General features: G+C 45.2%; 1 protein-coding gene across 6 annotated transcripts; it reads right to left on the reverse strand.

Moving 5' to 3' along the window:
- Positions 1 to 932: 932 nt before the first annotated feature.
- LOC122431647 lies at positions 933 to 14790 on the reverse strand. 6 transcript variants are annotated; one of them, XM_043452895.1, is made up of 7 exons: positions 14574 to 14790; positions 12143 to 12257; positions 8002 to 8382; positions 5575 to 5871; positions 3661 to 3795; positions 3367 to 3458; positions 933 to 3059 (listed from the first exon to the last, which is right to left on the reverse strand). In XM_043452895.1, the coding sequence occupies exons 2-7, from the start codon at positions 12213 to 12215 to the stop codon at positions 2967 to 2969; spliced, it is 1071 nt and encodes a 356-aa protein (XP_043308830.1). In that variant the 5' UTR covers positions 12216 to 12257; positions 14574 to 14790; the 3' UTR covers positions 933 to 2966. The 6 variants fall into 6 exon arrangements, 5 of the variants coding, with proteins under 5 accessions (XP_043308830.1, XP_043308838.1, XP_043308822.1 ...); XM_043452903.1 differs by lacking the exon at positions 14574 to 14790 and adding an exon at positions 12728 to 12861; XM_043452887.1 differs by lacking the exon at positions 14574 to 14790 and adding an exon at positions 12574 to 12803.
- Positions 14791 to 22833: the final 8043 nt, after the last annotated feature.

Raw genomic sequence — 22833 nt, forward strand, 5'->3', positions numbered from 1 at the left:
TTGTTTAAGAGGAAGGAACTCCCATAAGACCTAAGGCGAAGCATCTCTGCTCCAAATACCGCCTCTGAACCAGAGCACAGGACCTGTCATTGCATGTCTCCCACCCACATCTCCCACTCTATTGTGCTCTTAAGGAATAATTCCCCTTTCACCCACCAACTGCTCCATTCATCATCAGGATGAACTCATTCAAGCTGAGGCACTTGAGTCAGAACCAGGAACCTTGGAAGAGGAACAAATGGAACATACTCTTTGCTGAATACTCTAGGATTCCAAGAACTTCATTGACCATGTGGCAAAGGAAAAGATGTGAATGCTGGAGTTACCTAGCCTTGAATTTAACAATTTGCTCTGCCACCAACTATTTTGGGATATTAGTTGCTTGTCCTACAAAATAAGAATAGTAATTGCAACCCCATGGACTGTAGCCTACCAGGCTCCTCCGTCCATGGGATTTTCCAGGCAAGAATACTGGAGTGGGTTGCCATTTCCTTCTCCAGGGGATCTTCCTGACCCAGGGATTGAACCCGGATCTCCCGCATTATAGGCAGACGCTTTACCATCTGAGCCACCAGGGAAGTCCAGGAATAGTAATATCTACTCTAAAAGAGTCATGTCAGTTCAGTTCAGTTCAGTTCAGTCGTTCAGTCATGTCCGACTCTTTGCGACCCCTTGAGTCGCAGCACACCAGGCCTCCTTGTCCATAACCAACTCCTGGAGTCCACCCAAGTCCATGGCCATCGAGTCAGTGATGCCATCCAGCCATCTCATCCTCTGTCATCCCCTTCTCCTTCTACCCCCAATCCTTCCCAGCATTAGGGTCTTTTCCAATGAGTCATGTCAATGTATGGCAAAACCAATAAAATATTATAAAGTAAGTAGCCTCAAAAAAATAAATAAATAAATAAAAAATAAAAGAGTTCTTATAAGAATAAGAAGAAATAATATTTATAAAATTCATGGAACAAAAGCTAGTTCAACATAGGCTTGGAATGTTGAGTTCCCTTCTTTTTTTCTTTTTTGTCTTATGCTTTGGGAATCAAGGTGGGTGGGAGGGGGTCAGTGGGTGGTCACATCTCACACTGCCTCTGGACTGATAGCACTGATATCAGCCATGACCGGTCACCTAGGATTCCAGTGAAAGAGGTCATCTTCTTCCCTCTCAGCCTTCTCTGTCCAGCCTGACAATAAACCGGCTAGAAATGGCTTTATTAAGGAAACTCTGCTTCTCCCTTATCCAGCAGGATCTTAGCATTGCTTCTTATTGCTCAAGATTTTAGTTCAGAACTTTTCTTTCTGAGGTCAGAACTGAAAAAGCTGAGATTGCTGAACTGGGTGGGAAACCAAGAGATTCAAGAATGCAGGCCAACAGACAAAAGGATACAGATCATAGTACCAGAGTGAGTTCATCTCCAACTTAAGAGCTGGGACTGAAGGCTGGAGACAGAGGCTGAGGAGAGGAAGATCCCCAGGAAGAGGAGAAGATCCCACACAATCAGTGCAGGTGACATCAGGTCCTCAAGCAATGTGAGGGTGGAGGTAGGATGGGGAATCAGGCAAGATTGTTGGGGCTCATCACGTCCATCTTTGCTTCCTTGTGGACTTACTACCAGAAACACCTTCGGTAGATGCTGTGCTCTGAGATCAATCTGCTGAGTTCTTGTTGGAGTTGAGAGGAAGAATAGCTCAGACAATTCACAAAGAGAGGTGCTTGTCTCTTTGGCACTGGCCTCCTAAAGCCATGACACCCTCCCGAGGAAGCTCCAGGTGATGCAGGCAGGGAAAACTGATGACCAACCCAATCAAACTATGGCAGCCAAATTGGTTATGTCACCTGTGTCCAAAAAAGTTAGATGTGGGAGAGACCATTTCCAAATCTTTGGGTACATGTAGACCATGTGAGCTGGAAAGGGGTCTAGGATTGGGTGGAATGCTAGAATTCCAACAGGCAGGGACAAGATTAAAGGGCAGGGAGGGAGCAATCATTTCAGGCAGAAGCATGTGAGTGAGCAAACAGTAGCCTGACTAGGATCTGAGGCCAGCAGGTTGTGGGGGATGAGGGTCAGTAGAAGAGGCAGGAGAGGGCTGGTTCACACCTTCCCACAAGCTTTACTTCTCACAGCAGCTTCATTAGAGTGTGTGTGTGTTGGGGGGGTAGCACACTTCAGTTCCATTCTAATGACCCCCACCCCAGACAGGAATGCCCTGAAGCTGCTTTCCTAAGAATACAAATCTCAACATGGGTCCTTCTGAGACACAGGAGGTTTTGAAGGGCCAGAAACAATACAAATTCCTCTACCCACTCCACAGGAGGTGGATTTGAGGTCCACGAGCTGAAGCTGAGGTTAGTTAGTACTAGTGATCAGGAACAAGGGCTGGACCACTGTATAATGTACACAGGCTATCCTCCCCAGCACACATACCAACAAATAGACATACACACAAACACACTGCCTGACATACAACTTTTGCCCGACATAAGGGGCAAAGGAAACCTCAAGCCAGTTCTTTATGAGCTCCCACCTACCCATGCTGCCTCCACAGATGCCCAACTCAGCACCCAGCACCAAAGCCTAACCTTGTCCTCTGTAGTCTGGTCAACACCTTTACACTGTCTCCACACCTGGGCTTGAATGCTCAGAAAGATACACATCAGTCACACAGCAGAGGCTGTGGGGATTATGATGTGCAGGAAGGTCCTCTTTGGGAAGTTTCAGGAAAAGAGGGGCTAGGTGCTGGGTCGATGATGGAAGAGCTCTCGTCCTGCAGGGTGAGGATCTTGAGTGGGAAGACAGCTGGGGAAGTTGACAGAGGTTGTGAGAAGGCCACATGTGCGCAGGCACTTGAAGGCGGGAGGGTCACAGGGGCAGCTGGAGCTGGACCAGAGCTGGGAGAGGCAGGTGTCTGCAGGAATCAAGCTCCGAGTGGAGGTGTCCTAGTAGTTCTGATTCTTCTGATTTCTCCAATTAAGTTATCTTCATGGTCTCCCTTTCTGGCTTGTAGACCTCACTGTAGACAGTACTAGTCTCCTTTTCTTCTAAATGTTGTTTACCAACACCCTAGGAATTGAAGTCAGAGAGTTTCTTTTTCTTTTCTTTTTTTTGAAGTCAGAGAGTTTCTAAAAAAGCTGAAAGAGGCCCTAGAGTGACCAGAAGGAAGCAATGCTGCTGACAAGAAATGCATGTGAGTTTACCCAAAGTGACCAGCACTACACTGGCCCCAAGTTTTAAATTTTCTTAGTAAATACCACTGATCACCTGGAGAGAGTCAAAGAGATAGCAAGGCCAGGAACAGCAGGTGACTGGGTTGACAGACCCAGGAGATAGAACCATGAGATCCCAGACTGGGCTCAGCTCCCATTCTCACCTTGTGTGTGACCTCTCCAGACCCCTGCTGGCTCAGCTCCGCATACTGGATGCCACCATCATTGTCCCCAGGGTCACCCTGAAATTCTACACCTGCGTCATACACAGAGTGGAGCTTGAACCTCGCCTTGAAAACATATACCTTCCCCCATGGCAATGAACTCAAGGCCAAGCCCACACCTGCCTTCCCCTTCTGCATTGATATTCCTTGATCAGCAAAATGCAGGAGGAAGGCAACCAGGGGTTCAGTGGAGGAAGGGTGGGACCTGGGGCAAGAAGCAGAAATGCAACCTACCTCTTCCAGTCTTCATCTTCCTCTTCTTCTTATAGGTCTTCCAAAGGAACAGTCCAATTATGAGGATCAACAGCATAATCACAACAGCCCCTATGATGCCTGGCAGGGTCTTAGCACTGCTGTTTCTAGGTGAATCTGTTTTCCTCACACAGAAAGAATAAAGAAAATTATGGCAAACAGAACTTGAGACATCCATTGTCGAGGAAAGATACAAAAGAGCAAGTGGAGAGGTCTAGAAGCTAAAGAGGAGGTGGCAAGGCAGTATCATTCACTCAAGGTCCTGAGCTTCTGCTTGATGCCAGGGACACTGAGATAAACAATACAGGTCACCCTGGGGAAGACGGAGAAAATATCAAAGTCTTCCAGCCAGAGAGACGGCAGTGCAGTAGAAGTTAACACGTTGTACACTGATCTTCATGGAGGGCCTCCCAGAGGAGGTGATGCATAAACTTCACCTCTGAGGGAGGAGTAGGAGTTTACCGGATATTCAGGCCGGGCACAGCTTTCCAGGAAGGAGGAGACACTGCTACGTCAAATCTGCAGCCCTGGGGGTTGCAATCATTCCCAATCAGCAGGCAGGAGAGGGAAAGGGCAGGGACAAGCAGGATGAGGATGATCAGAGAGAAGAGAGGCTCTTTCCAGAGGGTCCTGAGGGTCACGCTGAGTGTTGAACTTTATCTCAGACTCTAGAATGGGACCAAGGGAAAGGTATCATGAGATTTTAAGTAATGCTGACATATCAGCTACCACCAGCAGCTCATGGGGGATGGGTTAGAGGGGCTAGATTGCACACAGGATACCGGTTCATTTATTCACTCAGTGAAATACTGAGTGTGAATAGTGCCAGAAACTTTGTTTGGTATAAGAATTCAAAGAACAAGACATGTCCTCTGTCCTCAAGGTGTTCCAGGCTATGGAGAAGACAAACCCATCAATTGCACTGCTACTCAGTGTGGGGTGGCCATGGACTGCTCCTTAAAGGGGGTGATGCCGGAGGCAGGGCAGTTACAGCAGCTGCAGTGCTTGTGCAACATGAGATTGAGCCACCCTTTGTTCAAACTTGACTCATAACAGAACTATAACCAAGTGCGGACATTGGTTACATGCCCATGACCTGAGGGAAATCCTTCAATAGGAATAAGCAAGGAACTCTTGATTTGGGAGGTTTGGTGGTAGAGGAAACAGCATTTCCAGAGGCTCAGAAGCTTGCAACTTTAGGACACATTCAGGGAAGCCAAGCAAACAATTTAGTGTGAAATGTGTGAGGTAAGGAACATGGGCAGAGGAGCTTCAGAGCCCTGAATCCTGCAGGGAATCCCTGGGTCAGACTCCTACAGATGATACAGACCAATCACAAAATCCAATTGCTTTTCAAAAGACTACAGTGGATGACACACTATGGATAATGGATGAAGTAGGAGAAGTGCTAGAAAGTTATTGCTCTGGACGAGATCTGACACTGCCCTGTAGCAGCTGGGAGGGAAGGAGCTCCCCAGAGGGCAACAACAGGTAGGCAGGTGCAGGCAGCAGGGAGCATGGGTCAGGGGAGGGGTGAGCCCTCAGGGAAATACATTTCTAGGAAATGCTTTTGCTGCTGCAGCCCCAGTTCTCTTTGCCTCCCCCACACCACACCTGCTCTGCCTCCAGGGCCAGCTGGGACTGAGATTTGCTCACCTGGAGGTGAACCGACTTGATTTGCATAAAAAACAAATTCCTTTTTTCTTGGGGAAAAAAAGGGGGTGGAGAGGCAGGCATGGACTTGAGAGAGAGTTAATGCAGACATAAGCTGACTATACCTCCCAGGCTCCTAAAAGGGGTGACCTGGTAGGAAGGAGGTGCTCATCACATGATGGGGAGAAAAGCCCAGAGCCCCTAGTTCTCAGAGTGCCCGTCCCCTCTGGCAGGTGCACTCACCAGAGACACAGACTTTCCCGAGGTCTAAGGTGGCAGTTTTCTGGTCCACCTGGTTGCTGACCACACAGGTCAAGCTGGCAGCGGGCTGGCTCAGAGGCAGGTTCAGAGTCAGGTGCCAGGAGTTGGAGGGTAGTTCTGATGTCACTCTCTGCTCCAGCTCCCTGGGAAGGCCCTTGATCTCCCAGGTCACCTTCAGGTCCTCTGTAGGCCCTGGGGCTCTGCACTCCAGAGTGACATTGCACCAGCCTGGTGTGATGGATGCTGACTTGACATGGATCTCAGGAAGGGGTACAGTTCCTGAGAGAGGAGGGACAATAGAATGGAGCTCACATGATTGGAGAACATTCCAGTCTGTACATTCTCATCCATCATCTCACTGAAAGCCTGGCATTCTCCCTTTAATGACAGTGAACGCATTATATAGATAAACAGAATTTGCCCGGTACTTAATACATAGCAAATGACAATAAAGAGGGGAGCCACTGAATTAAGCCATATGTGATTTCACTAGATTGTGTGCATGTTGAGGAAGTGTTAAACATCTCCAACAAGAAAATAAAGCCTGATCCCACCTTCCCAAGACCAATTATTTCTAAGAAAATGGGGCTCCTTCTAGATGTGGAGGAAGTCTCAGACAGAAGAGCTAATCACAGATCAGGAACTTGGCCTCTTCTTCTGCTCAGATAATGCCTGAGATTTTATAGCCTGTAGAGAAGACACCTGGTCAGAGTTGGGAGCCCAGAGAAAGGTTCTGTGCTCCCAATAGTGGAGACATGTGTGGGAGATGCAGGGGCAGTGTCAACAATTGGCACTTGCTATCTCCCTCTACAAGGGTCAAATCATGTGCTGCTGTAGCTGCTGACCTTCACACCCCACTGAAGGAGTTCAGGGTGGAAAGAAGACATGAGGCATTCTTTGCCGGTGTGGGAGAGTGGGACTGGCAGGAAAGGTCTTCAGATAGCTAGATATTTTCAGGAGCCTATTTTATGAGCTCAATTCTGGTACCTCATTGTATCTAGAAAAGCACTAAAATCCTTCATGGTGATGACTGTTCCTGGTGACTAGAAAAAGCTTCTGGAGACTAGTAGAAAACTTCTGGGAAAATGTTCTTATTGCTTGTATTCCTCCTTCACCAAAGTCACATATACACTGACATTTCCCTCTCATTGGAGTAGTTTCTCAGAGCTATCTGGGGTACTGTCTCCTAGGCTGCCATCCTCATTTTGCTCCAAATAAAAACTTAATTCATAACTCAAATGTCATGCATTTTTTTAAGTCAATGGTAGCAATGGAATGATAAGCAAATGAATAAGCAAATGATAAGCAAAGGAATGATAAGTCTGAGTCCGTTAGAACATGCCACTGAACTTGAGAAGTGACATACTGATAAGTTGGTCATAGAAATCACATGGGGACCTAAAGCAGAAACAGTCACTCTCTCACAGCAGATATTTTCCTATGCACGCAGGGACTTTCAGGAAAGAAAGTGTTGGCTAAGTGAGGCTCTCTGGAAGTGCTACTGTGTAACCATTCTCCTACATCTACCCAGGCATCTAGTGCTGGATTGCTGGAGCCTTTGTGAGTGAGGCTGGCCTTGGACTGGTGCTGAGTAAAAGGAGAGGAGGTACTGACTACACATGAATTTCTGGATTATGGTAGGTGAATAATGGGCCCCAAATACTTCCATGTCCAATTCTCAGAACCTATGACTATGATAGGTTACAGGACAAGGTGGAATTAAGGTAAAAGAATTAAGGTGCTAATCAGCTGACTTCAAAATAAGGAGATTGTTCTGATTACCTGGTTGGGACCAATGCAATCACAGGAGTTCTTAGAAATGGAAGAAAGAAGAAGAGGAAGGGGGTCAGGGGGATTAGAATGTGAGAAGAATTGGTCCCACTATTGCCAGCTTTGAAGGTAGGGGAACGTGGTCATAGCCAAGTGACATAAGCAACCACTAGAAGTGGAAAATACAAGTAAATGAATTTCCTTCTGGAACCTCTATAGAGGGACACATCCTGCCAACAACTTGACTTTGGCCCAGTGAGACCTATGTCTGACTTCTGACCTAGAGCCTAGTAAGATAAAAAATTTGTGCTGTGTTCAGCCTCCAAATTAAAGCAGCATTATAGCAGCAACAGATAAGCAATACACACATTAAGTAAATCTAGACATATAAAGAACAACAATTGCTATGGCAATATCATTTCCCCAAATTTCCATTCTCTTCTCCCAAAATTCTAAAGTGGTTTTATCCCTGGAGTGAATCTCAACTCCTTTCACCATTTGCAGTAAACCCACTTACCCTAATTCAAGGGAGGAAATAGCCTGAACACTGATGTCTGGAAGGGATCCTGAAAAATGGGGCCTACCTGATGCTCCTAGCTCAAAAGCAGGAGGGAAGCCATGGTGAGGAGTGTCACTCACCGTAGACAGTGAGGAGGAAAACCTGGGTAAGTTCTCTTCCTCCAGTGAAGCTAGCTCGAGCCCGGTACTCCCCACTGTCCTCTCGGGTCAGGTTCTCAATCCTCAGGGACATCATGTTGGGCACATGGACCCTGTGCTGGTACTTGTCCTGGAGGCTGACCCAGGTTGGGGTGTCTGCCCCATGGCTGACTCGCAGCAGGACTCTGTAGTTTGACTCAGGGCCAAAGCCCCATGAGACCTCCTCTGGGTCAGCTTCTTGATTCTTGGTCAGATGAAAAAACACAGAACCTCCTTGGATCCCCTGCAGGGGAACATGGGCTCCAGAATCCTGAACTCCAGAACCATGTGCTCCAGAACTCTTGACTCCAGTGCTGCAGACACCTAGGGCATAGGACACAGGAAACATAAATTTTTTCCAGTAACAATAAAGGAGAAAACTACATAACCTATATTTTAAATGAAATTCATCCAATATACTCCCTTGACTCTTAAGAGGCAGCCTAGTCAAATGAATTTAAGCAATTTTAGAATTAAATCCTGGTTCTAGTGAATTGTTACCTTGAGGAGGTAACTTAAATTTTCTAATCTGGAGTTTCCCCACCTACCTCATAAATTGAATGGGATCATGGGGCTTCCCTAATAGCTCAGTCGGTAAAGAATCTACCTGCAATGCAGGAGACCTGGGTTCGATCCCTGGGTTGGAAAGATCCCCTGGAGAAGGGAAAGGCTCCCCGTTCCAGTATTCTGGTCTGGAGAATTCCATAGACTGTATAGTCCATGGGGTCACAAAGAGTCGGACACAACTGAGTGACTTTTTCACTTTTGTATATCAAAAGCACTCAGCAGATTTTCTGTCAATACCAAGTGCATAACTGTAGAATTAGCTTCTTAATTATTGTCCCCTTGTGTTCACATCCTTTTGTAATGCCCTCCCTGGTGAGTGGGCTACATCCAGTGACTGGCTTCCAAGGAATAGACTAGAGCAGACATGATGGATATCACTCAGTGATACTAGGTTATACAAGACTGTGACTTCCCTCTTGCTTACACACACATCCTCCTTTTCACTCTCTCTCTCTTGCTCACTCTGAGGAATCCAGCTGTCATGTTGTCAGTTGCCTAAGGAGAGGCCCACATGACAAGAAACTGAGGGAGCCCCTGGCCAACATCTAGAGAGGAACTGGGACCCTCAGCCCAACAGCCACAGGAACTGCCTCCCAACAGCAATCTCTTGAGAGATCTTGGAATCATAGCTTGCGCAGTGGACCATGGGCTGATGCAGCCCCAGCCCCAACTAAGACTCTAACTTCAGTCTGGGAGATCTTGAGTCAGAGGACCTAGCTGATCCAACCCTAAGCCCTGACCCACAGAACCTGTGAGACTGAGACTATACCTGGTGGTGTTTAAGGTACTATGTTTTGTGGTGATTCCTTACACAGCAATAGATACCTAACACAAATATGAAGGCTGCTACCCTTCCTCCTCTTTCCAGGCAGTGCAGTAGTCAGGAAACTACAGGCTGTGCTGTGTAACAAAGAGTTACAATACCTCAGGGTCTTAGAACAAGGGGGGTCCATAGTCCCCACCACAGGTCCCATGAGAGAGTGAAGGAGAGGCCCTGTCATACATGGAGGAAACCCCACCTCCTTGTAGCTGCACCCATGGAACTCGCAGCATCCTCATAGGTTCCCAGCCCCACAGCAGGAGAGGAGAGAGGAGAATCACACAGGGGTTTCACTGCGACTGTCCCCAAGCAGTGTGCTCTCTGCTCATGTTTTTCGACGAGCACTTATGACAAAGCCCTGGCTAACTGCTAAGGACTAGAATATGAGGGGGAGAGCAAGTGATCATTTAATGAGCTCTACTGTCCCTACCACCGAGACAACACTTCCCAGTCAGTCCCTGCCAGGTCACAGTGGGCCTTCCTCAGACACTTTCCTGGAGAGCTTTGACCAGTGGGCACATTTGCTTCAGGGCCACCACCTCCTGAGCCCACCTTCCCTCTTCAGACATAGGCCCAAGGGACCTGATACCTTTTACCCTTTCTGGGGACGAAGTAGGACAGAACAGGATGAGGCAAAGTCCCTTATCCTGAAAAGATGATCAATCTGTTTCTTCCAGCAGGTCAGGATGCACCTACTGGTCTCAGTTCTTCTCTAGATATTGACCAGAGGCTCCCTCAGTTTCATGTCAGCCTGCCACAGTCCCAATCCTCTTTCCAATTCAATAAATTCTCACCATTTCAGACCTGTCTCCCTCCAGCTGTACTTATTCTCATTCCTGGCTCTCACTGGAAGCAGAGAATAACTCATGCCAGTGTTCACATGCCTAAGGATTTCAGATGTTTCTTTGTATTCATTTAATCAGGCATCTCCTCCAGGTCAGGCCTTAGGGGACATCTATCCAGGCCCCTCCTGTCACAGAGGAAGGGCCCCCCAGGGGGTGAACCTGTCCTGGGTCACACAGGGCGGAGCCACTCCTGGCACCAGGGCTCCCCTCTCCCAGCCCAGTGCTTCTCCCCTGCAGGAGCTCCCATCGGCTCCCCACCCTGTCCCTGTCCTCCTGAGGAGCTCCCCTTCCAGCACCACTATCTCATCACCAGGATCTGAGCAGTTCCTAGAGGCTCATCCTCCAACTTTCCTCTCCTGAGAAAGGGGAAGCAAGTACTTAGGGGGGTTTAGCAGAGCAGGGACTTCTGGACAGCTGAGGGTTAACCACCAGCCTGTCCAGATTGCATACTTCCTGGAAAAACAGAAACCAGAGAGAAGAAGCTCAGTCCTGAGTGTGCAGGGAGAACCCACTCGGGGGGATGGTGAGCTGAGCTCTGAGGAAGGTAGAAGAAGACTTGGAAAGAGAAGGAAGGGAGTGAGAGATGTGATCTACAAAAGATCTAATCCTGAAGAAGAAAATAAAGCCAGGGAGAGTGTGGTTACAAACAACATAGAGTTTATTTAAATAATATAAAATTTAATAGTTGCAAATCAATTTACAATTTTGTCCATTTTCCTTCTCTTTCTTTTATGTAATCTTCCAACCCCAGAGCCTATGGAGAAAATTCTAAATAACAGAACTTATTTTCAAGTTACATAAAATTGAAGAGAAAAGAAGCTCTATATTTTACTGTTACCTTATAGAGTTACATTACTGAAAAGGAGGTAAGGTTTTATAAAGTTTATTCTTAATTCAAGACATCTGTTTATAAACAGTCTATAATTCATTAAATTTCATATAGTTCCTGAAAGTTCACTTAGTGGCTGGAATACTGAAAAAATAATTTAAAAATTTTAAACTTTAATTAAAAATAAAAGCTTTCCAGCTTTCTCCAGAATTCATAATTCCTTCAGTATTAGTGTTTACTCATTAGATTTTAATTTTATCATACATAATCAGATAGTCTCCAGGAAGTCACGTATATAATTTGGGTTTTGTCCAGTCTTTAGCTCACTTTTCACTTAACTCCCCATAGATTTCTACGTCTCTTTCCCTTCTTTCCTCCTCTAGTTCACCCACTTCAAGAACCCACATTACCAGTCTACACTTCCGTTCTTAGTTTCTCCATATTCTTACAACAGGTGGTATACAGAAACCCTTAAATTTGAGAAGTTGCTGTTCCTTTTACAAAAGCAGAATTTCATTTAATTGCATTTAATATCCTGCATCTTGCCCAAGAAATCAAGACTACAATTGCTTCCTCCATCTCAGACACAGGGTTCTAGTCAACCTTCTTCTCCACAGGACAGCTGCACAGACTGTCACGATACCTCTGAGTTGAGACCAGGGAGCCTTGTTTCCCCAGCCCGTCCGAGTCAAGGAGCCAGCTTCTTAGTCTCTCCCCCTCTCTGCAGGCAGCTCCCGGCTCACCCAGCTTCACATTTCTGCTGCAGAGACAGACTTATCTTCCTAGAAATGTTTTCCTTAATGTAGTGAAGGCTGCCTGAGCTCAGGTGTCTCAGACTCACCACAACAAGAAGATCATTTTGTTCTTTTCACCCAAGGTCTCTAAACCAAAGGCTCTGCATTTGCTAAATAATTGCAGAGCTGTTTTGTCTTTTTGTTCACCAAGGACATAAGACATGGAAAGGGCACCCTGCCTCCCTGCTCCACCCAGAGGCCCTCCCTCCCAGGAGCCCAGATCACTCACTGAGGAGGAAGCTGGTGAATCCCAGGAGCCTGGAGGGCCCGCAGAGGTGGGGGTCTTCTGAGCAGGGCCCCATCACAGGCTGCCTGCTCAGCCTGTGAGGCTACAGAAGAAGCATCTAGGAGGAGCAGAAAGAGAGGAAGGAGTGTCACTCAAAGGGCGATTATGCTATTCTCCACCCTTAGGGAGGGGCTAATATGTTCTAGATGGATGGCCCACCAGCCTATACTAAACCACTCGGAGATTTCCTATTAATTTCACCAGCACCTACATTAAGACCTCAGCAAACAATTGCAGAGTAAATGTATAAACAACTCCACTGTATTGCAGATACTCCAACCCTGTTGTCATATCAGCCTGGATAAACTCTGGAAAAAAATTTCCCAACATAACAGCCACTGTCCCATTCCACTGTGCAGCCTCAAGCAAGTCACCTGAGTTCACTCTGTGCTTCCAGAAACTGCTCTGCTGCATCTCAGACAAGAGAATATCCAATACTGCTTTATTCCCTCCAACCCCATGTAGTTAGTGGCGGATGAATCCTTTGGTCAGAAACTTCTGTAAGGAGTCAAAATCCAGGCAACTCACCCTCTGGTTACTTTCAGGGTGATGAGGAGAGCAAGTCTCATATTTTTCCTCTACTCTTGGAAGTACTGTGAGGACTATGTGGGTCTGCTCCAGAGTTGGGGAGGGAGGAGGAGCCTAGAGAAACAGCAATGCAGCTACAGGCCAGGGTTACTGGGAGAGAGCCAGACAACAAAACATTTCAACATTCCGTGCTGGCAGAACACCAGGGACTTTTTGGAAATCCAGATATCTAAGGTCAATTCAACATGTCAGCCAGCTATGCTGTGCAGCTGGGAAGCTAAATCTTTGTCAACACCCCCAACTTGTCTAGATCTTCTTACAAATTTCAAATTTATAGATTTATGAAAGGCAGATATCATTACAATTACAATTATCCTCCTGTTTGACACACGTGGAAACAGGATCCAGCGAATCTAGTGAATAAACCCAAGGTTGGAAAGTCAACACGTAGGACAGCGTGGCCTGGGACCAGGTCCCTGCACTTTCTTTGCACTCGCCTTCAGAGACCCAAGTCCCTCTCAGGGCAATGAATCTCATCTACAAGATGGTTTCAGCCCTTGAGAAGTCACATGACGGGGAGGGAGACCTAGCCTGGCCCAGGGCAGACCTTCACCTTCCTTGCATCATTCCAGGCAGGAAAACTAAGATGTACGGCTGCATCTCAGCAGCCTCTGAGATCAAGGCAGCCCGTGACCAATCCCTGTTACCTCTGCTTGTGCTCGGTGTGTTACGAACAGCCCAACCCAGACCTGCAAAGGCTGGTGGTCTGAGAAACGGCAGTTGGTCAGTCTCCCAGGTCTGACCCTCGTTGTCTGTGACCTGCAAGGTAGTGGATCCTGCCCTACTTCCCTGGGCAGTGGACCCTGTCCTCCTAGGTTGCCTCATGGTCCAGATTTCATAAGGTCTTTTCATCTTTGTAGGGAAAGAGCAAACTAGCCAAGATGGCAGTGGTCAGGCTCTCTTGCCTCACAGCCTCTTGCCCCACATTTTGTAAATACATGGTTATGTAACAGTTGAGATCACTTATAGCACTGTGCATGCACATCGTGATGTATCCGATTGGCCACAGGCCACTTTTGTTCCATAAGCTTATGCTATGTCCACTGGGTCAACCACGAGAGGAAAGACTATATCGTGTCTGCTGCTATGGCTGCTATGCCAGTCAGGAGAGAATAAATGTGTCTACAGTTCCTATGATTCTTTGAGTTTTCTTGCAGCTTCCCTACTCGTGCCTTGCATACCCTGGGTTCAGCAAACAGTGAGATATAGAGAGACAGTCTCAACATCCTTTCTATCAGTCACACCAAGTACATGACCTTTTAAACTTGAAGAAGCCCCACCCACCCACCCAGTGGAGAGGTTGCTCCCACCCTGCGCTTGTGCCCAGCTCCTGGGAGGGCTGCCATCCAACCTGTTTGTCCATGATTCTCACCCCAGCCACAACATTCAGCTTCTTTCTGCTGGGCTTCCTTTACCTCTAAGATTCCCTAGCGATTCTTGGCTGGACTGGTTGCCAGCATCTCTCTTCTGTCCAGTAAGACAGGACAGACCACAGTACCCAGCACAACCGTCTTCCCACAACAGGCATTTGGACCACATTAATCTATCTCACAGGGAAGGGGTGGGCTCCTCAGATCCCTACTCAGAGCCCCTAAGAACATGCCCACATGGGATTTTGAAACCCACAGAGGGAGGGAGAGTCCCAGCAGGTGCAGATAACTGGGAAAAACCTCCCCATTTTAGGGGCCAAACCTCATCCTTTATGGGTCTAAGTAAGAAATCCATCAGCCTCCAGCCTGCACGCCTGCTCCCACTCCATGGAGTAAGACCCTTCCCTCCCACTTACTATCAAATGTCTCCTGATCATTCCAGATGCAGCTTGGATGGTGTCCTGGGAGTCTCCGCATCCTGCCCCAGATGAACTTAGGTCCTCTTGCCGCTGGGCTCCCACAGCAGTTCAGCAGGACATTGGTGCTTGTGATATAACCAGACAACACTCGCTCTTGCCCCCCTCCCAGCTTGTGATACAGAATGCAGTTCCTGTGCACAGAGGCGGCAAGGTGATCCCACTCTCAGCCTGGTGTCAGTGATGAATCATCACCTGAGAGTGAGTGGCCTACTGACTCACCCTGATCCCAGCCCTCTTGTGAGGACCCTGGGGGTCACATGTACTCTTGAACAAGACAGGCAGCTTTCAACTTAGCCACCCATGGCACCTGTGACAGGTTTCCAGTAAGCAAATATTTACTCAGCTAAGCACACCTGTGTCTTGGCCATGGTCTTTTTCTGTCCAGGTCACCACCTGCTGTGGTCCCTGGGCCCTGAGATGGCTTTACAGGCAGTGTGACCACACCCAGAACTTTCCTTCTGACAGACACATGGCCCCTGAGGACTCTGGGTGCTGTGTTCTGTGAGAAAAATGAAGGTGTGCTCCTCCATGGCCATATTTTCACAGACCTGTTCTAGTGGTACTGAAAATTCATCCCAAGAACATCCACCCCTCATGAGGATAATCTGTAATTCCACAGTGCTATCCTCAGAATTCAAGTCTGAAAACTAAATTCTTACAGTATTCAAGAACCACCAGACTCTTGGAGACACACTCATGTTGACAAAATTAAGACAGTGGTGACTTATTAAGTGGAATGCCAAGTTATTGTAATAAAAATCTGGGGCCAAGTTCCCTTCCCATGAACAGGCTCTCTCCCCAGCTATAAGGAGGTTTGCTGGGCACAGGTCCCACAATGTTAATAGTAGGGGGTTCTTTCTCCCTCATTTTGAAGCTTCCTGATCCACCTAAAAACACTTTTCTGTGGGCAGATTCCTGTGACCCCAATTCTTTTAATGAGAACAATATGGAAAAAGGGAAAGAGTAATTTCACAGTGGATAAGCCTGAGGAACACTCCCTGAATTCAGCCAGGTGATGAAGGTCAGTATATGCTGTGGTATATCACGGTGATAGTATGTACCCTTGATATGATGCAACGAAAATAACACTTTTTTCTGTGGTCCTCCTCCCCAAATCCCAAATCCCCTAGTTTACTTATGAGGGAAACACTGGAAACTTCCTAATTGAGGGATACTCCACCAAACACCCAATCAGTGCTTCTCAAAACTGTCATGAGAAAAAAGAACAGCTGAGAAACAGAGGAGCCCAAGGAGACATGGTGACTAAATACAAGATGGTGTCCTGAACGAGATCCTGAAACAAAAGAGGACATTGGATAAAACTGAAGAACATCTGAGTAAAGTATGAACTTTTCTTTAAAAGATATCAATATTAGTTTATTAACAGAAACAAATGTTAGGAGTATAAGGTACTGATAATGTTGCAGGAAGGGGGATCCCAGAGTCTGAGGGTGACTCTTGTCTAACACTCGGAAAAGAATTGTTCAAGGAGACACATGTGCCAACAAAGCAAGAGACTTTATTTGGGAAGGGGCACCTGAGTGGAGAGCAGCAGGGTAAGGGAACCCAGAGAGCTTCTCTGCCACGTTGCTTGCAGTTTTATGGTGACGAGATTAGTTTCTAGGTTGTTTCTGGCTAATCATTGATTCTGGATCCATCCTGGGGGCACCTACATCACTCAGTCAAGATGGATTCCAATGAGGAGGACTCTGGGAGGTTGGTAGGACAAAGGAGCTGATGTATCCTCTCTCCTATTGACCTTTCCCAAATTCTTCAAGTTGGTGGTGGCTTGTTAGTTCCGTGTTCCTTATCTCCTGTCATAAAGTAACTCATGCAAATGGTTACTGTGGTGCATGGTCAGGGCTGGCAGTTTCAGAGTTTCATCTAACAATAATAGGGGAGACTGTATATAGGGTATGTGGGAACTCTCAGTACAGTTTCCTGAATTTTTCTGTTAATCTAACAAATTTCTAAAAACTAAACTTTGCTAAAACAAAAACTGCTACCTTCCTGAGCTCATATCCCTTCTGGTTACAACTGCTCAAGAAAGGCATGTTCCTCACCATTTCCACAAAGGCCAGCAAGATCTATGTGTGACTCTCTTCCTCTATATATACAGGAATACTTGTTTTCAAATAAACCCTGTTCCCACTGCTGACTCCATGAAAGCAGAATTGAAAACTCTATTTGGTTTCTGTCCCCAGGCCTGGCTCACAGATGCTTATACAACATTTTTTCAGTGTATGTTTCCTGATCCCCTCCTAGATACCTGTCATGTGTTAGATGCTCATAATGTACAGTAAACACAACTTCCCCATTCCTTATCTGGACAGAGGCCACACCACAGTGGGGAACAGATGTTAAACAAGCAAATGCCTTATGCAGCTATCATGGCAGTTACAGGGAAGGGAAAGTACAGGGTGCTGGGAGGGAAGGAGGGCACTGAAGGGGCAGGGAGGCCGCTCTGGGGAAGGATGGCTAAGCTGAGGCCTATAGATTCTGGTGGCCATGAGCTCCATGTGGGCAATCCCATTGGGCCAATCCTTGTCTTCACTTTACTTTTGGCACAGTTCGTCACTCCTTTTTTCGAGAAACCTTCTTTACATGGTTTCCTGGACACCAGAGTCTCCTGATTTTCACCCTGCCTCACTGGCCACTCCTTCTCAGCCTCCCCTCTCTGACTATGACCTTCTGAGGTCCAAAACTTGTTCCCTGGACCACTTCCCTGTCTACACAAATCTTTCACCTGAACTCCAGACCCATGTGTACAATTGCCAACTTGAAAACCCAACGTGAAGGTCCTGTACATCACAAACTCCAATTGCATGCCTGAGCCCCCAAACTGCTTCTTCCCTGGTGGTCCTTATCTCAGGAAATGGCACTGTCAATCACCATAGTGCTCATGACAAATTCCTGGTTATCACTCTGACCCATCAGCAAAGCCTGCTACCTCTCCGTAATATTTCATGAATCCACCCCCTTCTCACCACTTCCTCCACTTCCACTGTAAGCTGGACTCTTGCTGGTGCCTCCCAACTCACGCCCAGACCCTACCCTAGCTGCACCACATACACAGCCAAAGTGGACCTTTAAACCATTGTCACAGCCTGTCCTGCTGCTGCTCCAAACACTCTGCTGTTACTCATTCCACTTAGAAAGAAATTCAAGCCCTGATCTTGTCCTTCCATGCTCCATGCCATTGTTCCCCAGGCCACCTTTCCCACCTCAGTTCTTCAGAGTCTGTCAATCATTCCTCTCCAGCATCATAAGCCTTGTGAACTTTCCTCCAGTGCTTTGGGTAGGCTCCCAGCTCAAGGCATTGGCACATTCATATTCTCTGCCCAGAATGTCCTTCCACCTACTTAAATGGCTCTCATTCACACTCACTCAGTGCTCTGTCAAAATGCCACTTCCCCACAAAGGTCTCCCCTTGGAGTTCTTCTAAAATAGAAGCTCTCCTACCTTCCTCTGCTTGTTCTGTCCCCACACACTTGCCATCACCTGACCCTGCATATCTATTTTGTCATTTGTTGATTACCACTATCCCCCTTAGGACGTGAATTCTTGAGTGCCAGGAATGTATTCATCTTACTCTCTTCTGTATCCCTAGCACTGAGAAAAATAGTAGACATCTCATAAATATTCTTCAAAGGTGGTTAAAAGTGTGGCTTCTAGACTCAGACCATTTGACTTGAAATTCCACAAGTTCAAATTTCCAAAAGTTTAAAAAAAAAAAAGGGTGTAGAAAGACAGGCACTTGTACATTGCTGGTAGAGTGCAAAATGGTAGAACCCATATGGGAAACAATTTGGCAACAACCAAAGAGTCAAAACTCTGGCTGCATCTGCTCTGCAATCCTATCTCTAAAATGGTTTTCCATGGTGGGTATTCAGCAAGATTATTTTGCTGAATTGTTTCTGAGATCAAATGATACAACATGATCTAAATATTTGTCAGTAGGGACACCTTAATTGTACTATGGAATGTTCCCATGGTTGGATACTACACTCCTGTAAGAATAGCAGGAAGATATCAGGAAGCACTATAGATACTGACTGAAAAGATTTGTAGAATATAACATTAAGTTAAAACAGAAAAGTGTTGAAATATATATATATATATATATGTATATATATATATCTGTAAAAATATACATTATATACATATATATGTTTTATATATACATATAAAATATATAAGTATACATATAGAATGTATAAAATATATGTATAAATATAAAATATATACATAAAATATGTATATAATATATTCTACCACCAACTCTTCTTAATCCCTGACTATGCCACTCTATTTACAAAGGTATGGTTAACCTGTGACTTACCCAGCATCTGTCTCTGACCTCAGCCTTGAACCATCAGTTCAGAGAAACATCAGCAAGGTACCCTCTGTGCCTCTCCACTGCTATTGAGGGTCACTGCCACTAGACTGATGGTCACACAGAACCTACCAGTAGGCTTCTCTACCAACACTCTCACGCAGTTAGCTCAACAGGCTCATTAGATCTGATAGACAGAGTGCCTGAGGAACTATGGACGGAGGTTGGTAACATTGTACAGGAGGCAGTGATCAAGACAATTCCCACAAAAAAGAAATGCAAAAAGGCAAAATGGTTGTCTGAGGAGGCCCTACAAATAGTTGAGAAAAGAAAAGAAATGAAAGGTAAAGGAGAAAAGGAAAGATATACCCATTTGAATGCAGAGTTCTAAAGAACAGTAAGGAGAGAAAGGAAAGCCCTCGTCAGTGATCAATGCAAAGAAATAGAGGAAAGCAATAGAATGGGAGAGAAGAGAGATCTCTTCAAGAAAATTAGACATACCAAGGGTAAATTTCATGCAAAGATGGGCACAATAAAGGACAGAAATGATATGTACCTAACAGAAGCAGAAGATATTAAGAAGAGGTGGCAAGAATACACAGAAGATCTACACAAAAAAGATCTTCATAACCCAGATAACCACGATGGTGTGATCACCCACCTAGAGCCAGACATCTTGGAATATGAAGTCAGTGGGCTTTAGGAAGCATCACTACAAACAAAACAAAGTTAGTGGGGGTAATGGAATTCCAGTTGAGCTTTTTCAAATCCTGAAAGATGATGCTGTGAAAGTGCTGCACTCAATATGCCAGCAAATTTGAAAAACTCAGCAGTGGCCACAGGGCTGGAAAAGGTCAGCTTTTATTCCAATTCCTAAAAAAGGCAATGCCAAAGAATGTTCAAATTACCACACAACTGCACTCATCTCACACGCCAGTAAAGTAATGCTCAAAATTCTCCAAGCCAGGCTTCAACAGCACGTGAACTGTGAACTTCAAGTTCACAGTTCAAGCTGGACTTAGAACTTCAAGATGTTCAAGCTGGACTTAGAAAAGACAGAGGAATCAGGGATCAAAATGCCAATATCTGTTGGATCATCCAAAAGGCAAGAGAGTTCCAGAAAAACATCTATTTCTGCTATATTGACTACGCCAAAGCTTTTGACTGTGTGGATCACAACAAACAGTGGAAAATTCTTAAAGAGATTGAAATACCGACCACCTGACCTGCCTCCTGAGAAATCTGTGTGCAGGTCAAGAAGTAGCAGTTAGAACTGGATATGGAACAACAGACTGGTTCCAAACTGAGAAAGGAGTACGTCAAGACTATATTGTCACCCTGCTTATTTAACTTATATGCAGAGTACATCATGTTAAATGCTGGGCTGGAACCACAAGCTGGAATAAAGATTGCTGGGAGAAATATCAAAAACCTCAGATATGCAGATGACACCACCCTCAGTGGCAGAAACTGAAGAAGAACTAAAGAGCTTCTTGATGAAAGTCAAAGAGGAGAGTAAAACAGCTGGCTTAAAACTCAGCATTCAAAAAACAAAGATCATGGCATCCAATCCCAACACTTCATGGCAAATAGATTGGGAAACAATGGAAACAATGAAAGACGTTATTTTGGGGGGCTCCAAAATCACTGCAGATGGTGGCTGCAACCATGAAATTAAAAGATGCTTGCTCCTTGGAAGAAAAGCTATGCCCAATTTAGACAGCATACTAAAAGCAGAGATATTACTTTGGCAACAAAGGACTGTCTAGTCAATGCTATGTTTTTTTCAGTAGTCATGAAAGGATGTGATAGTTGGACTATAAAGAAAGCTGAGTTTGAGTTCAGAAAGACTTCAGAAAGCTGAAGTCTTCAAAAGCCGAAGAATTGATGCTTTTGAACTGTGGTGTTGGAGAAGACTCTTGAGAGTCCCTTGGACCACAAGGAGATCCAACCAGTCCATCCTAAAGGAAATCAGTCCTGAATATTCATTGGAAAGACTGATGCTGAAGCTGAAACTCCAACACTTTGGCCACCTGATGCAAAACCTGACTCATTGGAAAAGACCCTGATGCTGGGAAAGATTCAAGGCAGGAGGAGAAGAGGACGACAAAGGATGAGATGGTTGAAAGGCATCACCGACTCGAAGGACATGAGTTTAAGCAAGCTCCGGGAGTTTGAGATGGACAGGGAAGCCTGGCATGCTGTAGTCCATTAGGTCACAAAGAGTCAGACACAACTGAGCAACTGAACTGACCTGAAAGGTTTATCCAGAGCAGTTTGAATCTTTTGGCTGTTAACGAGTTTGTTGGTTAATAGTTAAATGAAGAAAGGAGTTGATAAATAATAAATATTTTGCATTTGGAAGGTTGCGGGAGGAGAAGAAATTTTGACCAATACGGCTATTTACTCCAGAGAATCCAAATAAGCGTCCACTAACTCCTCTTAGAAGAACATGGAAGCTTTTATCTGTAGTATATACAATAATTCTATTTCATGTGGACTTTAGTAAATCAACTGATAGAAACTAGGCTACTGTCAGCTCAATATTAGTATTCTTGTATCTTGTTGAAATTTATGATTTTATAATAGCCCTTAATAGAGTTTATGCTTAGTTTTGAGATGTTTGGGACCTAGTATCAGGAATATCCATTTTTGCAACTGATGTGTCACTGTGTCAATACTATATCAAACTGGAAAAAAACACTGTTTGTTCTTCCTCTGTGCCCACATTCATTTGGTTTGTGCAGAACGTAGCTTAATGAGCTACTGAAGAAGAAATGTGAGTATATAGTTTTAGAAGATTAATGCCAATTAGAGAATGCCTCAGAAGCACCCATTATATACAAGATCAAACCATATTCCATAGTCCCAGTTAGTAGTTCAATCCAAATCCTGTCATGGCAACTGCACTTTCTGTAATTTAGGTGTGTGTTTGCTTTGCCTGACAGATGGCTCTGTTTGCTTCATTTATAGCTGGGACAATAATAGTCCCATTATTCTGGCCTATATTAGCCTTTGGGTTTTGGCCATTTCAGTGTCTTCCTACCAGCACAGCATCTGAACATATACTGATTAGATTTTTAAGGAAATTGATACCTCTGGAACAGTGTGGCTATCTGCAATGCCATCTGCTCAGTCTTAAATCAAATATGACAAAATGGAAGCTGACTCACAGATATAGAGAACAGACTAGTGATTATGAGAGGGGATGGGATAAGGTAAGAACAAAATGGGGAAGAGGATTAAAGGCACAAACTACTAGGCGTGTTATTTTATAAGCTACAAGGATGAGATGTACAGCACAGCAAATATGGTCAGTATTTATAATAACCTTGGAGTGTAATCTATAAAAATATCAAATCATCATGCTGTACTTTTGAAACTCACATAATGTTGTAATTTAACAAAACTTCAATGAAGAGGAAAAATTTTTTAACTCTGTTCTGGTTTCTCCTTTATTTTATGTCTTAGTTTCTCTCCTGTAGCATTGTGTCATTTTTTTCCTTAAAATCTGAAGCAAATAATTTAGGTTTCTCCAGAGCAAAGGGGTTGTGCACAGAATGCATAGCAGCTTGCTACTTCTGTACAGTCATTCCCTGCTTTTGTACATGATGAGTCTGAATATGCTCATTGACAGTCAGAATTTCGACTTACCCAGGGGCTGACTGCAGTGTGGTGTTCTGTCTCTGATAGAAGTCTTCAGTGTTGTCAGAAATAGTCAAATATGCAGGTAAGAGCTTTGAGATACATGACCGAGGTCTCCCTTTGGAGACCTTATGCATCCAAAATGATGAAAGTTAAATCACTAGAAAGTAATTTTGCATAGGTCAATTTATGTATTTAGAGTTCAAAATTAAAGTT

The sequence above is a fragment of the Cervus canadensis genome, chromosome 2, assembly GCF_019320065.1.
Source record: "Cervus canadensis isolate Bull #8, Minnesota chromosome 2, ASM1932006v1, whole genome shotgun sequence".
Taxonomy (NCBI): domain Eukaryota; kingdom Metazoa; phylum Chordata; class Mammalia; order Artiodactyla; family Cervidae; genus Cervus; species Cervus canadensis.